The sequence below is a fragment of the Plectropomus leopardus genome, chromosome 11 (assembly GCF_026936395.1).
Source record: "Plectropomus leopardus strain MGB_pleo_1.0 chromosome 11, ASM2693639v1, whole genome shotgun sequence".
Taxonomy (NCBI): Eukaryota; Metazoa; Chordata; class Actinopteri; order Perciformes; family Serranidae; genus Plectropomus; species Plectropomus leopardus.
In genome coordinates, this window is record NC_142186.1 from 30329243 (window position 1) to 30346357 (window position 17115).

The following is a 17115-nucleotide window of genomic DNA, read 5'->3' on the forward strand; positions in this document are numbered from 1 at the left end:
CTTTGTGCTGCCTCAAAACTGAAAAAATGTCAGCAATGCATCCGACCACATCTCATTTCCGACTGCCCCATTGGCACACAGATGGGCAAAATTGCGTTCCCCAGTTACACAATGTGGTCACTGGCCGTAAAAATGATCACTGCATCGGCCTGAAGCAACCAGAGCAGTTGTGGCAAAGTGGCACTGTGAGCCACTTTGCGGCAGGTGTAAGATGGCGCCTTGATGGTAGGCTTGCCCTGCTCCTTTTAACTACTCTCCAATTTTCTCCCTCAAGGCTCTCGCTGCAGTGAGCCATGTTCAGAGGGTCTGTGGGGGCGCCACTGTAACCAGACTTGTTTCAAGCATTGTCCCAACAGTGACACCTGTTTGAGGGAAAATGGAGCGTGTGTGTGTCGCCCAGGATACTGGGGAGTCACTTGTCAAAACAGTGAGTGTTAACAATCACCACACAAAATGAAAAATCAGATCAAAGCCAGAGCTGTACTGGATTGACTATGTTACTGATGATCCTTTTGTCCCCCAGAATGCAGAGTTGGTATGTATGGAGACCAGTGCAGTATGTCCTGCCCGTCCTGTGGCCAGTCGTACCGCTGCCACCATGTGACAGGAGAGTGTGATTGCCTTCCTGGAAACACTGGACCCAACTGTGATCAAGGTTGACATTAACATAAAAAATTATACACCCTTGTCCAAATCATCCAAACTCATTTAATACGTTAGCATGTGGCACAGATGCTACAGACACCATCTACATTCAATCTCAGTATAATCTAGCGCAGGTAATTTTGTATATGACATTGTGCGTTTCACAGTCTGTCCAGCTGGCTACTACGGCAAACATTGCTCTGAAGTGTGTGTTAACTGTGCCAACAACTCCACATGCGACCACCGGGACGGACACTGTGAATGTTTGCCTGGCTGGACCGCCACCGACTGCTCTATACGTGAGTGCAACACCACACGGCAACTAGAAAACTGCATTTTCTGCAGGTAATGTCTAAAAAAATGACACAAAATATGACTGATCAGAGGGGAAGACATCTGAATGTTGCATCAATTACAACATCACACCCAAGATTGAAGTGCTAATAACTTACCGATAACATGAGTGCAAAAGCAACTGTCATCACCAAGATACGACAGCTGCCATGCACGCCCTCTTAAATGTTATATTCTAAAATATCCTACTAGAGCTGCAATTATTCCCTCAATCTGTTAATTATTTTCTCAAGTAATCATTAAATCTGTAACACATTAGAAAAAGCGGAAAATTACTGACATGTCATATATTTCTCGTTATATTGGTCCAATAGCCAGATATTCAGGATATTATCCTATTAGACATCACCAAAAGACTTTTCAATGATCTTTTCCGATGTTGATCTTGAGTTTTTGGTGTAAGGTAGTTAAAAAACTCAGTCTCACCTGTTTTATGTCAGTCTTTTTTTTGACTTGGCATTGTACATCAAACATGTTCTATATTATTGTACATCTTTACTCTTGGCTAATGATAAATAAAAATACTGAAGTTCAATGAGGCGAATAATGTCAACAACCAATAGCTGCGCTCTATCCAGCAACAACCAGGACGCATCAAACCGGGTAGACAATAAACATGGACGGGACTCAAGGAGGCACAAGAACGTGAACTCGGTTCTCTTTTTCTGTGGAAAATGAGGAGAAACTGGTGGAGTTGTGGGGTGAACAAGAGTCCATATATAAATCAGTGTGTATGTGAGCCACTAACCAGCTTATTTTAGTGAGAAATCTAATTTTTTTTAAACACTTCACCTTTTATTTCCACAGTCTCCTTCCACTAAAATAGCACAGCCAACTAACAGAGGCTGGTAGCGAGATGAGGCAGCAAATTCCAAAATGTTAAGTTTGTGTGCAAATACGGTTTGTCTTTATGGTTTATACTGATGCAGAATTGAAGAATACTGTTGACATGTGACTCCTTTTATCATGTGTTTCTAGAAATGTGTGTTTTGTAAACTTGTGAGGATATGTTAGTATCTCATATTCCTCAAAGGGAGTTTGGCGTGTTGCTTTCAACCAGGTGCAGGACAATCTCAAAAATGAATCTAGTCTTGCAAACAGTGACCCTGCAAGATCCCCAGTTTTTGCAAAATCTCACAGTGTGACTGAAAATTACATGGTTACATATAAACATAACATGGTGTTTATATGTAATTTTTTAAAAGTCTTTTTAAATAAATTTTCAAAGTCATCAAGTGCATGTAGGCATAAGTGTTCTGTTGATCAACTAATTAGCTAAACTTTGCAGCTCTACAGTCCCATTTTTCTCCAGAAGTTAAATCAAAATTAATTTAAACAGATAAAATTGAATAAAATAATAAGGAACAAATTATAGTTGTACTCAGCATTAAATCCACAATTTATCGCAAATATGGTGAAATATAACCACACAAGTGAAGCAGTTTTTCTTTGCACCATAGCTGCATGTGTCTAATGCCTGGACGTGATATGTACCTTGTGTTTTTCAGCATGTAGTCCAGGTCGTTTTGGTCCGTTCTGCTCTCAGACCTGCTCCTGTCCCACCAACCTCATCTGTGACCGGTTTACTGGAGACTGTGTGTGTGAAGGAGAAGACTGTAAACAAGGTATACATACAAACAGGTTTCCCCATAAATACAGGAGCTACAGTAAAATACACTTTCACAGACTGCACACATCAATCTGCCTCTCTTTTTTTGCCTTCATTACCCCGTAATGATTGAAGTGAGCCTTTTTAAAAAAAAAAAAAAAAAGTCAAGGATATAAACGTCATATCATGGCTGTCCTTGTTCCATCACAGGGGTGTAAAGTTAATGACAGCTGCTGTGCTTTCTCTCTCCACCTCTGGTTCGACAGACTCGTCTGAGCAGACAGGGAGCGTTATGGTCCCCCTTCCTCCTGGTGAGAGGGAGTCGTGGGGAGCCATTGGCGGCATCGTCGTGCTCGTCATCCTGGTGGTCTTGCTGTTGGCTCTGCTGCTGCTTTACCGCCGCAGGCAGAAGGACAAACAGAACAACACGCCGACCGTGTCCTTCTCCACCACCCGTACAGTCAACTCTGAATACGCCGTTCCAGGTATGTCAATGTCAATTTACATTATTTTGTGACTTTCAGATAGGAACTAACATAGCGTCCACAGCAGCTTAGCTTCCATACCGGCTGGGGAGCTAAAGGGAATATAGCTAATTTGGAAGATCAATAACACACAATTCTTTAAGAGGGAGAGGCACATTAGGCGGGCTAAGAATTTATATGTAGCAACATCACCATGCAGAAACCTTCGTCAGGTCATGTGGAAAAACGTTTTCAAAAGGCATGAGAAAAAAGCATTTTGATGATAAAACAAATGCACTTCGACCAAAATTTGAATGTTCAGATCTGAATATAAAAGGAACTCTACTAGGAAGCTACAAATTGATATAAAACATTAAAAATAAAGAAATAATGGAGCTGCCCTTTAAGGGTTATATATCAGCTTGTGTTCTTTATACTGTTGCTGCAGACTCACCTTTTGGAAAAGTGTGCAACGTTAAGATCAACATTAAGATTTGCACTCTATGTCAGCTTAATTGTGTTTCTGCTGAACCTTTAATAGCTTTTTGAAATAATCACGTACACATTTTTTCCATGAAAAGTTTTTTCCTCAACACAAAATATTTTTGGTTAATAACATTGAAGAAGTTTAATCTAAAATAATTTATTCATGTTACCTGTTTAGGTTCATTTTATTGATTTAAGCTGTTTCTTATGTGATTCCCACTATAAAACTACATACCCATAAACTGTGGCTACGTATTTGTAGCATTATTCTAATAATATTATCTGTAATTTTAAACCTCTACTGGATGTTTTTTTGTCACCTTGGTTCCTTCTGGTTCAACACAATATATGAAAAAGCGTATTTTGTGATGAATCTCATCACAGTTTTTGTAAAGATATAAAAGTTATTTATGTAAATTAGCTGAAATAAAACCTAACTTTAATGTTTTTGAAGAGTTAAGTAAAGCTAGGCTCTGTATTTTGACAGTAACCTCAGAAGAAAAAAAAATCAAACTGTGAGAGACATAATTCATTGTTTTGACTAAAATAAGTTTGTTTATGTTTACCCCGTCATGTTTTCTGATACGTATTATTATTTCATGCATCCATCCATCCATCCATGATGCCGGGTAACATCACAAATATCATTTCAATTTATTTTTATCCTGTCTTTTGCCTTTATCTATATTTACCTAGAAATCTGTTTTAATTTAAGTACTGATGTGTATTTGTATCGTTGAATGGTTGACAAATCAAAAATAATACACTGGCAGCTAACAGCATCTTGATACAGGATGTAATGTAATCTAGCTATGAGAAAGCAATAAATGTAACCAACTGAGAATATGTCCATTCTAGGCTACTGTACAAACAACATGGCGGACTCCATGTAGGACCCGCTACATACAGTAGTTACATCATATAACTGTTCTAAAGTCACGAAAATACAAAAGAAAATACAAAAATTCCCACTGTCAGATGATTATACACATATAAAAAACATATTTATGTATATTTTTTCTATTTCTGATAATATCGCCCTGATTTCTAAACACTGGAACTTTAACTAACGTAAAAACACAGATTTTGCTCTTTTGCCGAAACACTCACTGCTAATTACAGTTAGCTCGTCAGCGGACTAACGTTACAATAACGGTATTTAAACTTACCTGCAAATGTCACCTCGGTTCGTCCAGGCGCTGTTCCGGTCTTATTATCTCTTTAAAACAACGCTTTCCGTCTGTAAGCGGTAAAATACAGCCAAATATGTTTACTTTTTCTCTCCTTCACCTGCGGTGTTCAACCATGGACGTATTACCTGCCGCGAATTTGCGTTTCCTTAAAGAATGACCCGCCCTACTCCTACTGCCCTTACTCAGCCTCTGATTGGCTCATTCTGACATTCTAATAAATCTGACCAATCCAAGCAAAGAAGGCAACGAGTATCAGCCAATCACAGGGGGAGTAGGAAAGGCACATTCACCAACATACTAGCTGCTGTCAATCAAAAACAGACACGCCCCTCCAGCAGCAGAGAGCAGAAGGAGCATTTATCACATTTACCAGACTTTTTTCTTCCTTTTACTTATAGAAACTACATTTAGATAATATTTTTGAATGCTTACAAGATGATCAAATGTGATTTCAATCAGGCAACTACGTGTTAGTAGTAAGTATGTAAGTATGATTAAATACATGGCCAAAATGGCATGGTTTGAAGACGATAACAATATTAAATTAAAAATATTCTACATGTTTTGTGAGATATGTTTATAAATATTTCACTGAAATGTAGTCTAACATAGTTAGACCAAAAAAATGCTTTAACTAAATTAAGACTAGATTTTGACAAGGCCTTTGTGCATTTTTTTTCTCAAGAGACTGAAGGTACAATCAGTGGGGGGGAAGTAGGCCTATGCACTCCCTAATACTACACTGTGAAAATACTCTTTTACAAGTAAAACTACCCAATATAGAAAAATATAATAATAATAATAACAATGATGATGATGATGATGATGATGATGACCTCGAAATCTCAGAATTATTTAAAAAAAAAACATAAATATTTATCAAAATAATTGGCAATTAATTTTCTGACAATCTGAAAATGTAATTGATAACAAAACATTACAATTCAAAAACTTTTCTCTTGTGTTTTAAGCAGAAATCTCAATTTGTAAAGTAACTTGTAACTAATGCCGTCAGATAAATGTAAGGCAATAAAATGTAAGGCAACACTTCCCCATGAAATGTAGGGGAGTAAAAGTGTAAAGTAAAGTACAAGTACCTCAAATGTGTACTTCAGTACTTTAATTGATTAAATGTACCCTGTTACAATATTTTTAGGGCTTGTGTCTTTCAAACTTTGGATCACAATTCCTATAAATGTTATTGCTTATATTCATGAAAGCATGTTCCTAAAAAATGAGTTATTAGCTTGCAAAATAGTGAAATATGATAAGAGTGGAACTATTTCAAATGTCTTGTGAGTTTTAGGTAGAAATTAGTTTTCTTGGGGGGATATTTAGCATTTTTACATCATAAAATAATATTTGGATGTTTTTATAGTTGTTCTTAGTCATTATGTGGTTTTAGTTTTATCTCACTGTTGTGTTTTTGTAATTAGTGCTCCACAGAGCTGCGCTTTATTGACCTTGGGGTGGTTTAATCTCAGCATACATGACTCCATGTGTTTATTTTGGCCTGCAGATGTTCCTCACAGTTACCACCACTACTACTCCAACCCCAGCTACCACACACTGAGCCAGAACAGGCCTCCGCTGCCACACCTGCCCAACAACCACGACCGCACCATCAAGGTGAGCGTCACCTCAGCCTCACATCAGTGGAGTCATCTGATACTCTGGGCAGTTTTTAGACCTCATGGACACTGTAGTGCATCACTGTGACAAATATGTAATTTATCCAGTCAACAACAGCTGAAAACATAAGACAAAACATGTACTTTCACCGATAATTTCTGATTTGTTGTGTAATCTGTGTCATACAGAACACCAACAACCAGCTGTTCTGCAGTGTGAAAAACATGGAGAGGGAGAGACGGGGTCTGTTTGGGGTCGAGAGCAACGCCACTCTGCCTGCAGACTGGAAACACCACGAGCCCCGCAAAGACTCAGGTTCGTCTGTGTGACTCTCTACACTCGGGATCAGTTACTTCATCCATTTAGTGGAGACACTTCTGCAGAGACACCTGCAGCATTAGAGTGAAATGTAATAAGTGGATTGACATTTACAAGCTAATAAAAGTAAGGAGTTGGTTTCCTGACCTCCTGACCACAGCTATATAAAATTAATCCGCAAATCCTCCAAGTTATGGTGAATAAAACCTTCTACTCACACACCTAAAAGAATTTCCTTATTCTGAGTAGGGATGCAGGTCATTAGTTTTGTCAAAATACAATATTATATCGATTCTTTGGAGGCTAATGTGATGATTGCTGATTTCACAAAGTCTGCCACAATACGATTGAATTCGGGAGCCTGGGATCTATATGAGATGAAACCATAGTCCTTTAACACTATAGGTAACAGAAGAAACTGCCACCCCTGTTGTTGTTTTTTTTCTCAAAATATATAAATAACAAATAATTGTAATAAATAAAAATAAATTAAATTTGTAAATTAAATTAAACATAAATAAATAAATTCAAATTTAAAAATAGTAAATTATTTTAAATTGTATAATATTTGCAATCGGTTATGTAAAGTTTACCTTGAACTGACTCCACTGACACATAAAACTTTTTGATATAAAGTTTTTGCTTTACTTTATCTTGACTCATTCTAATTGTCAGTGAAGTGTCCAATTATGTTTTAAAACCAGGACAAAATAATGTCTCTGTTGCTTGTGTTTAACAATTAAATCATTATTCTTAACACATTGAATATGACTTAAAAAAATTATTTGTCAGTTTTAAAAATACCTGTGTTGATTAAAAATACAGAAGTGTAAATTAAGGTCAGACATGAGGATAAAACAAGGAAAATTCTCTTTTTTTTTTACAATCCTCGCCAAAGTTTATCGACTTTCACGTTTCCTTTGGACAGAAATAATGCACATTTAATATGAGACTATAAAAACATTAAGGACTTCATAAAAAGTGTTAGTCGCACTGCCAGCATTCGCTCACCTGGTATTGATTTTGCAGGTTTTACAAGCCGATTATCTGCTTTTGATTAGTTTGCCGTAAATGAAAATGAAGATGCCAGGATTTGTCTTTTATTGTTTACAGGAGCTTTTGGAATCGATCGCAGCTACAGCTACAGTGCCAGCCTCGGAAAATATTACAACAAAGGTAGTTTATAGCCCTAATTTCACCCTTTTTCCTCTCCTTTTACCTACTACTGAGATCTAGGAATACCAAAAGTACGTCAGCAAGAGGATCCTATTAAACTGTGGATGCAATACTCGTACGGACCATCGACCAGCAGGGATACACAACTTGCGTTGTTTGTTACAAGGATTTTTCCCAAGATAGGACATTTAGGACATTTCTAGGATTTAGGATGTTTTTAGGATTTTAGAACTATTTTTTTTTAATATATATTTTTTGGGCTTTTTTGGGCGAGGACACAGCGTCTGTACATGGGGCACCCGCTTTACTTACTGAGCCACCAGGTGCCCCCATTTCTAGGATTTTAGTACATTTCTAGTAGTTTCGCAACTTAGGACGTAGGATGCTTCTAGGGTTTTTGAACGCTTTTAAGAATTCAGGACATTTATAGGATTTTAGGACATTAGGGGCTTAGCTGGGACCTCTGTCGAGGGGTGCGAGGTATCTTCCACTGGCACTCTTTTGATAAACAAGCTCTGTTTTTATGTGGTTTATGCACTCTGGCACCTTAATATACTAAAAGTACAAAACAATTCCCAGTGTGAATCACTTTATCTTTATTGTGAATTAGGGAATGGTTGGGGGCCAGATTTGGCCCACTGTTGAGTATCACTGTCATAGACGGACCTTGATCCTGCTCTTGTGCCGCATGTTTCTGACTTTCCAGATGTGTTTTAAGTTCTCCCTCTTTGTGTTGACAGAGCTGAAGGACGCAGTGGCCGTGAGCAGCAGCTCTCTGAACAGTGAGAATCCGTACGCCACCATCAAAGACCTGCCCGGCCTGCCCTTCTGCCCCCCAGAGAGCAGCTACATGGAGATGAAGTCCGCTGTGCCCAGAGAGCGAGCGTACACCGAGATCAGCCCGCCACCGTTCAACACGGCCACCTTACGCAGAGGTGAGCAACACTTTAGACCTACTTCTGCAAAGTATACTCACGAGTTTTACTTCTTTACAACCAAAAAAGACAATTTGTGAATAAAATCTCATTTAATATTATCAGTGATACAAGAAAACAATGAGGTTCAGGTCACTTTTTTTGAACTTGTAGGTAGATTTAGTTTGCAGTTAATGAGGCATCCATGAGAAAGGAACAGTGTGTAATATTTTAGGGGATTTAGTGGCATCTAGTGGTGAAGATTGCAGATTGCAACCAGCTGAAACTTTGACTGGTTAGAATTCATTTAGTGTTCATTGGTCAGGAGGTTTTTTCCAGCACCTGGTAATATACGCTGACATATTTTCTCTAATAACTTAATGTGTGCTTATCTTATTTCTGATCCATTCCATGTTGTTGCTAACTATTTTAATTTAGTCCAACAAACAGTTTAACATCAAAATATCATCAGTTTAGTCTCACATTAGATAAAGAAAATGCAGCAAATCCTCACAGTTTAGAAGCTATGAATTAGGAAACGTTTACTTGGAGCATTACTTTCACTGTTAGACAAAACAGTTGCTGAATATCTATCTGTCGATGGAGTAATCAATCAATCAATCAATCAACATACTAATCGTTTCAGCTCTAAACCCTGTAAGGTCAAATAGTTCAGTTCTTTCGCATGAATGCGAAAAAGCATCGTCCTTCAACTCTCTTTTAATCAAAATTAGACCAAAGCTGAGAAAACTCTTAAAATAACGTTCACACCAAAATGGGAAACTCATTGAGTTTCTTCAGAGCGCCGATCAGTCAAACATTAGCGGAGGATTTGTGCTCTGACAGATGGGGAGGACGGGCCTCCTGAAGGCAGAGTCAGATGAATGTTTACTGGGAGGAAGACGAGCAGCAGAGAGGATGCTCCTTGCGTTTTACTTCGGACACCAGCGATACATCAACATGAAGTCAGACTAATAAATGATGATGGGAAACACGTGTGATAGTAGGCTACGAGCATGAAATCCTTAAATTAATGGAAGTATTGGCACAGTGTTTTGCCGGATTTTTCCCTCTTGTGAAGTAGAATATCGCTGCTCTGGATCCTGGTAGTCTGGAGCAATTTGGGGGAGGAAAAGGGAGGAAACTGCTCTTCCCTCCATCAATAACTGTTATTTACACTCTCTCTATTGGAAACAATAGACTGTGGTTAGTGGTAGAAAACATATATATTAAGACAGCCAGTCAAAAAATCAGAAAGAAATTACTAAAAGGTGTAAGAAAATGACCATAAATCTTCAATAAGCAAACAAACAAAAAGAAAAAGAAAGTTTAAAAAAAAAACAAAGAGGCAAACAAGGCATGGAAAAAATGCATAATTCTGAAACACTCTGACTTGGAAAAAGTGCATAACTCTGAAACATAATTTAAAAAGGTAATTATGATGATTAGAAATATAGATTTTTCCTCCCAGATGTTTTTCCTTAACTTTAATAAATATAACTTTCTAACTTTCTAAATCTACAAATTTCTTGCAATTTGTGGAACATTTCTTACCAAGTTGCTCATTGTCTTTTTTTTTTTGCATGCTTTTGGAAGAAATCACACCAACCAAAGGTGTCTGAAAGTCTTAATATACATCTATACAGTACATGTGTCATGTATTTGCTGTACCAGAGGGAAAAATAACAAAAAGCAGTTGCTGAAAAGGAAAATTTGATAATTCAATGCAATATCACTCAGACTAAAGTAGAAAAAAAATCACAAAATGAAGATATTTGCCTATAAATGCATAAAAAAGAGCATCGGTTTATCTCAGTGTGTTGTTTTTCCCCTCACAGAGCGTCAGAGTTCCCTCGGTCACGCTCCACACGAGGACCCACAGAGCCACTACGACCTCCCAGTGAACAGCCACATCCCGGGGCACTATGACCTGCCGCCTGTCCGCAGACCCCCCTCCCCCAGGGGATCACCTCAGTGACAGCCACAGCAGCGGAGCAAGTTTCTCTCCTCCTCCTCCTCACTTTGAGGATGATTTCACACACAAAAAAAGAGCAAATTTTCACGCTCGTGTTTGATAATCAGAGCTGCAGACCACCCACAGACCAGCGTCTAAACATTTGTCCCACTGAGGAACTGCGGTTTACTGTGGATGCCCCCCCTGCCAGCTCAACACTGCCCCTCTGTGGGCTACAGTGGTACCTGCTTCACCATGACAGACTTGTCATCCAGACTGGGGAGCCAGCAGGCTGCGGGGAGGAGGGCTGGACTGTGGCGACGCCAGCGGGCCTTTAGCTGCATCCACCTCCCGTGGGAAAAAGACTTCAGTGTTTGAACTCATCTAAACATGCTGTTATTGAAGTTTTCCAAACTTTTTGCCAGCTACCGTTAAGCTGGTGTGCGTGCTCAAAGGGCCCCTTTAATTATAGTTCAAATCTTCATAATGAAAAATGACGAGTTAAGACATTATTTGTTTTTATGGTGTTTTTTTTTTGTTAAATCCTTGGAGCAAATTGGCTTGATTTCTTTCAAAAACACGAGAAGGCGATGAGCTTAACAAGATATGGGCAAAAAATAAGGAAGAAATTAGTAAAAAAGTTTCACAAAATGACCTACAATTAAGAAAAAAAAGGGAAAAAAGCAAATAAAAATGAGCAGTGAGCAACTTAACAAGATGCAGATGCAGTTATAGAAAATGACCTGAAAATAATAAATAAAAGTCTATTAATAATAATAATAAAATGACCTTAAAGTCCTATAAATAGTAATGTTATTATAAGAATAATAAACAGTTTTCTGGACATTTTTCCAAGTTTTTTATAATATTTACTAATACCCTCCCCTGCAATTTTTAGGTAATTTCCATGTCACCTTTTACTTTTTCTTTTTTTTTTTCAATTTGTTGACATTTCTTGTTGCTCATTAAGAAATTTAACCAATTTTGTCAGGTTTCAGAGGTTAAAAGCACATGAAAGTTGTCTGAACTCAGCACAAGAAAACTGATGCTGATCGAGATGTTAAAGGGATAATTTTAGGTATATTAAATTCCAAAATGAAACCTTTTTTTTAAAGGCAGCTTTGGACTCATCACAGCTGGACTTTTCATAACTACAAACCTTGTCAGCCTCAAAAAAAGGACAGTGAAACCACCTTTTCAAAGATGACTTCCGATACATACGAGTTTGTTTTGCACAGCAAATAATCCTGCCAGTCTTTGGTGTGAGACGCATCAATTAAAAATGTTGTTCTTATTGATATTTGGGTTTTTAGGAATCTGGAAAAGTCCAGTTTCTCACTAAAGTTGCAAAGATTTGTTACCAAGATGAACATTATTTTTTTGTAATGATTCATATCACTGTCTTCTCCAAACGTGGCATTTAGAGACACAATGATACATGTGTCTCCTGTTTGTTTAAACAAGTGTGGTTCATTTATCGCTGCTGTCAGATGGACACTTTGTAAATATAGAAATGAATATATTGTCAGCTTCACAGAAATGTTTAAAGAACAGCCCTATTTTAAGATGTTTTATATTGTTTGTGACCAAAAAACCCCCCATACATTTATCACTAAGAAATACCAAAAGCTCAGCCTAAACTCAGTTTATCTTCTGAAAACAGAAACCATCATCTAACGGGGAATTAAAAGCCAAATGAAAGCAGCATTATGAATGTCAATGCCGGGATCTACCGTAACTTTTGTCTTTGCGTCATATTAAAATGGGCCGGTTCACCCAAAACACCAAAAAAGGTCTTTAAAATCTCTTTTTAAAGAGTATGCTGACTCAGCACAGGGCCGGAGCACGGGGGTGGCTTATGGGGCTTCAGCCCTGAATGTCTTTTAGGTTTTTAAATTACTTTCAACTTTGTGTCATTTCACCTCAGTCTCTCTGACTGGACCTGAAAATCAACAGAGCAAACTTTCTATTACTGGGGAAATATCGCCATCTATGGAGAATATGGATATGAAGTTACGCTAAGATGTTTTTCGGGCACGGGTCATTATCTTGTGAGGATCACGGTTTGTTACCTTTGCTTATTGCAGTGGTTAAGCAACGCTATATGAGCAAATAATTATGATAAACAACATTCATCTTTTACTTAGTGAGCAGGTTTGTTAAGGTTAGGGCTAGCTAACCAGCTTATGGACTTTTGGTGTATGAACGTTTTTAATGATGCTCCCACAATGGCGCTGTTGTTAGAAAACGCTTTGAAAAAGACGCTGCACGCAGCATTTTACGCTCTCTCCTCATCTGGAACAATTGAAAAGAGACGTCAGCACTCAGAAACAAACAAACACTTCATGAACACAGGCCCTAAACATTCATTTTATGAACTTTACTCCAGCATAGTACGACAAAAAGAGGTTTCAATATCAGCAATGCTGGTTACGCTTAATTCCCACTTCAAAGTAGTAACAGTAAGAGATTATGTTTATTCTCATTTAAGTTGGCAGGAAAGAAAACGAGTCAACTTTTTTTAATTTCTAGGTGGACGCATATGCTCTCTCCTCATTGAGAACAAAAAACGATATGTGATCACCCTAAAACATTAATTTTGTGAACTTCACTCCAGCATAGTATAACAAAATAGGTTTCAAGATTAGCAGTGCTTTTTACACTAAATTCCTACTTTTAAATAGTATTGATAGTAGACGTTTTTTCTGTCTCGTTTTAGGTGGCAGTCATCCTCAACATTTAACATTTGTTTTATTGCAGTTTCAGAATGATAAAGACAGAAGACAATAACATAAAAAATAGGATGCAGCCTATTAAGGATGATTTTTAAAAAAAAATCATTCTCAACCATCATGTTTTTCCCAAATTATGTACAGATTATTAGGCACATATAGCTGCCGTAAACGGGAAAACATCATACACCTGGCCCCCCCTCGGTTTGGGCTGAGCCCTGAATGTTTACATCTTGTTACGCCCCTGATAAAGTCTTGTGTTGCTTGTAAATGATTTTTAGAAATGTTTCGTGTTTTATATCTGATGCATTGGTCTGTCTATTAATAGAAACTTTGTGTACCAGAAAGAATGTACATTGTGCTTTACATGCGTTAGATCTGAGTAGAGCTTCAGCTTATTTTTTTCCACATACGGACATATATTTTTGAATGTAACCATGGGAACGTGTATATAATGTAAATAAAAAATGACTGCACTTTTCCTCAGTGGTTTTGAGTGACAGAGAAATAACTACAACAGTCAATGACTGGAAAAAAAAGAATTTTACTCAGCATTATTTTAGAAAAGGAAAAAACAAACAAACATTCATTACATCAACTGAATGGCTTTTCCATAATGTTAACAGCGTCTTTATGATGGACACAAATCCTACTTCAAGCAAATTACGACTTTGGCATTAAATGCTCGCACCAAGAAATCCCTTTCAGTAACATTTTAAATCCTCGATTCCTTCAAAGGGATTCACGAGGCCTCGACGAGGACTTTAACAGGGAGGGTTCGGGATTTTTACAAAGGCCTCTCGAGACTTTTGTCACATAAAAGGCACATCTGTGAATCTGATTTTGTTAGTGTCTTTGTTCACCATCATCTTGAACTAACATTGCATATAAATGTTAAAGAGCAGCCGTTTCTTGAGAAAACAAACAAGAAGTTTCTTTCTGGTTTATAATCTGTTGGACAGGCCTCTGAAAAAAAACCCCAAACACACCCTTTAAATCATCTGTTCTGAGTGGGATGATTTGGTTAATAGTTGCATACACTTCACAATTACATTCAGTAATCATGTCTCTTATATGAGATAAATACTTTGCCTTTGTTTATTATAAATCTGTCGTCTTTGACGCTGGTTGTTTCATTCATTAATGATTGTCTTTTTAAGGCACTTTGGGGAACATCATGTCAAAATCAGACCAAAAAAAAAAAGAATCTAACATGGCACAAACACCATCTTTTGAGTACAATACAGAGAAAAATATCAAAAACAGCTATCAAGTATTTTCCATAAATGCTTTGATATGCTTTTCACTGGATTATAAATGACTTAAGCTGCCAAACTACAGTACAAATCTACCTGCTGTGCATATTTGGCGAGGCCCTCGATAAAAGCAGTGCATAAAGCCAAAGTCACAAAGTATAGAAACCCCAACAATCCTGCTCAGATCCCAAAATCACGCCTGGGGATTTGCAAAGCCAGTAAGCTTAAGAGGAAAGAAGGAGGGAAAAAAAAGCCCTTATGACCAGTTTTATAGGAGCAACACACACCAGAGGACGGCTGACAGTCACAAGACTGTGATCGCAGGCACGCGCCCAACAAATCGCAATTGTTTTCTGTCCTCTAAAGGCACATTTGTTTTTTGTTTAAATCAGAAAAAAGCATGTTAAAATGTTTCCAAAAAACTACTGTTGCACTCTGTAAATAGCAGCAACAGCTCTCTATCAGAATAATCTTCATCTGGTTGAATAAACAGAAAAATCCTACAAATATATACTGTTTTTTTGGCACCAAGAAACAAAATATAGTACCTACTCCTTAGACTTCCTATTTTCATTATGACAAAACATCTTTGGAGTTACTTAATAACATTTAAATCAAACTGAAATAAACATTTATAACCGGGTACATTTGACTTTTCCAGCAAGCAATAATTCCTTTTTTCTCCACATATAAACACAACCAAATACATCTCTCCTGGGTTAAGCTGTGAAATACAGAAAAAAATCATGTCAAATAATAATTTTCTCTCTGTGTGCACCACAGCAGCCCAGATCTAAATCATAGAAAATGTACTACGACTACAGCTTAAGGTAAATTACAACCTGCTGATCACCCTGAGCTTACAGTACTTTGGCTGACTTTTCCAACATTAAACAAAACCTCCTTTTCATGTATTTTTCATAAAAAGATACCACAATACTGCCCTGAAAACAAAGAAAAATAAATTTTCAAATGTAAACATCACCTTCGATAAAGATTTGATCAATTAGACGGGCGACAAACATGATTAACAAACACTGTGGGATTCATTTTCCTGTCGTCTGTGAAGACGCTTCCTCCTGGCAGGGTTCACTAGCTGTGCGTGTTGAGTGTTGACAGCTTGGCCATTAAATGTGAAACCCCGGCTCAGATCGAAGCACAAGCACTGGTCAATGGAGCTCTGTGTGTGTGTGTGCGTGTGTGTGTGCGTGCATGCGTGTGTGTGTGTGTGTGTGTGTGTTTGAGAAAGTGTGCAAGAAGAGCAGGACAAGCATTTAGCACAGCACACATGCAATAACATACCTGGAATACACAAACTCAAAAGCTGAATATGAAAAAAATCCTGTGCCCTTTGCCCAAAAAAACCTCAAAGCAATTCTAACCTGCAGATTAATCTGAATACAAAAACAAATAAGACCATATATAAAAAAATAAAGACAAACAACCCAACGGTAGAAAATATTCATTCTGCTTTATGGGCCGTAGGAGGTGGTGGGTTCAGGTGAGGTGCTGTCTGCTTTTTACATGATGGAGCAGTTTTCCGGCTTGATGCGACCCTGAGGGAGGAAGTGACAGCGTTAAATGTGCAGAAAATAGGAAAGGTGAAAGGACAAAAAAAGTTATCTTAAAGGGATGGTTACTTTTTTTTGAAGTGTGGGTTTCTGAGGTGCTTATCCATAATCAGTGTATTACACACAGTCGATGGCGGTCGGGCCGCTACAGTAGTGAAGGAATGTATGACTGTTGACAGGAAGTCAGCAGCAAACGTATTTTAGCAACTTAGAAAAAAAGCCCACCTAAAACTAGAATTACCGCCTCACAGCTGTATGCCTCTGTGAACCAGTCAAGTTGCATTTTACATCCATGTCTGTCTAGACTTATATGCAGCCATGACGTCAACGTAAGAACTTACCAAACGTTTGCTTAATCATAACATTTAAAATGTGAGGATTTGCTTTTCTTTCTTTTTTTAATTTTATTTTAATCAGGGAGGTCATACATAGTCCAGGATTCACTTCACATATAAATATAATACATAACGATACAAACATCGCTCAGATAAATGTACCAATCCGTGTTTCAACGCAGCTTTTCTTCCATCTATCGCTCTCTCTTTCATTTTACTTTAAAGAAAGAAAGAAACCGTGAACAAAAGATTTCACACATTTTTCTGTTTATCTGTGTTTTCAAAACCATAAAAGTTACGAATTCCTTCACATATATTACGCCTCAGATCAGCTGTTCAAGTCAGACTTCCAGCTCTACGGTTGAAAGACCGTCTGAAGTGGTGAAATTGTTCTCAATATTACGTCCATTTGGATTGATATTCTTTTTTACGTGGCTAAAATACTTTTTGCTGCAGCAGTACATCGCCCAAAATAC

At 37.7% G+C, this 17115-nt stretch overlaps 2 protein-coding genes and 1 long non-coding RNA gene across 6 annotated transcripts in view; 1 reads left to right on the forward strand and 2 right to left on the reverse strand.

Annotated features, from left to right (window-relative positions):
• Nucleotides 1–5023, reverse strand: part of LOC121946146 (uncharacterized) — a 64533-nt gene extending 59510 nt beyond the window's left edge. The window contains exons 1-2 of the long non-coding RNA XR_006105994.2: nt 4728–5023; nt 2494–2592 (exon numbers count right to left, since the gene is read on the reverse strand). This is a non-coding gene — a long non-coding RNA (uncharacterized LOC121946146). The remainder of the gene's footprint in view (nt 1–2493; nt 2593–4727) is intronic.
• Nucleotides 1–13958, forward strand: part of pear1 (platelet endothelial aggregation receptor 1) — a 69466-nt gene extending 55508 nt beyond the window's left edge. Inside the window, exons 14-23 of one of the 2 annotated variants that reach the window (XM_042490593.2) lie at nt 275–427; nt 524–655; nt 813–944; nt 2508–2624; nt 2875–3093; nt 6271–6380; nt 6572–6698; nt 7815–7877; nt 8618–8812; nt 10630–13958. In XM_042490593.2, coding sequence (XP_042346527.2) covers nt 275–427; nt 524–655; nt 813–944; nt 2508–2624; nt 2875–3093; nt 6271–6380; nt 6572–6698; nt 7815–7877; nt 8618–8812; nt 10630–10769 — 1388 coding nt within the window. In that variant the 3' untranslated portion in view covers nt 10770–13958. The remainder of the gene's footprint in view (nt 1–274; nt 428–523; nt 656–812; nt 945–2507; nt 2625–2874; nt 3094–6270; nt 6381–6571; nt 6699–7814; nt 7878–8617; nt 8813–10629) is intronic. The other variant, XM_042490594.2, reaches the window with a different exon arrangement.
• Nucleotides 13959–14001: 43 nt separating this feature from the next.
• LOC121945134 (lamin-A) overlaps nt 14002–17115 on the reverse strand; it is a 63561-nt gene continuing 60447 nt past the window's right edge. For all 3 annotated transcript variants that reach the window (XM_088084593.1, XM_088084592.1, XM_088084594.1), the window contains one exon: nt 14002–16289. In XM_088084593.1, the coding sequence (XP_087940719.1) occupies nt 16254–16289 (36 nt within the window). In that variant the 3' untranslated portion in view covers nt 14002–16253. The remainder of the gene's footprint in view (nt 16290–17115) is intronic.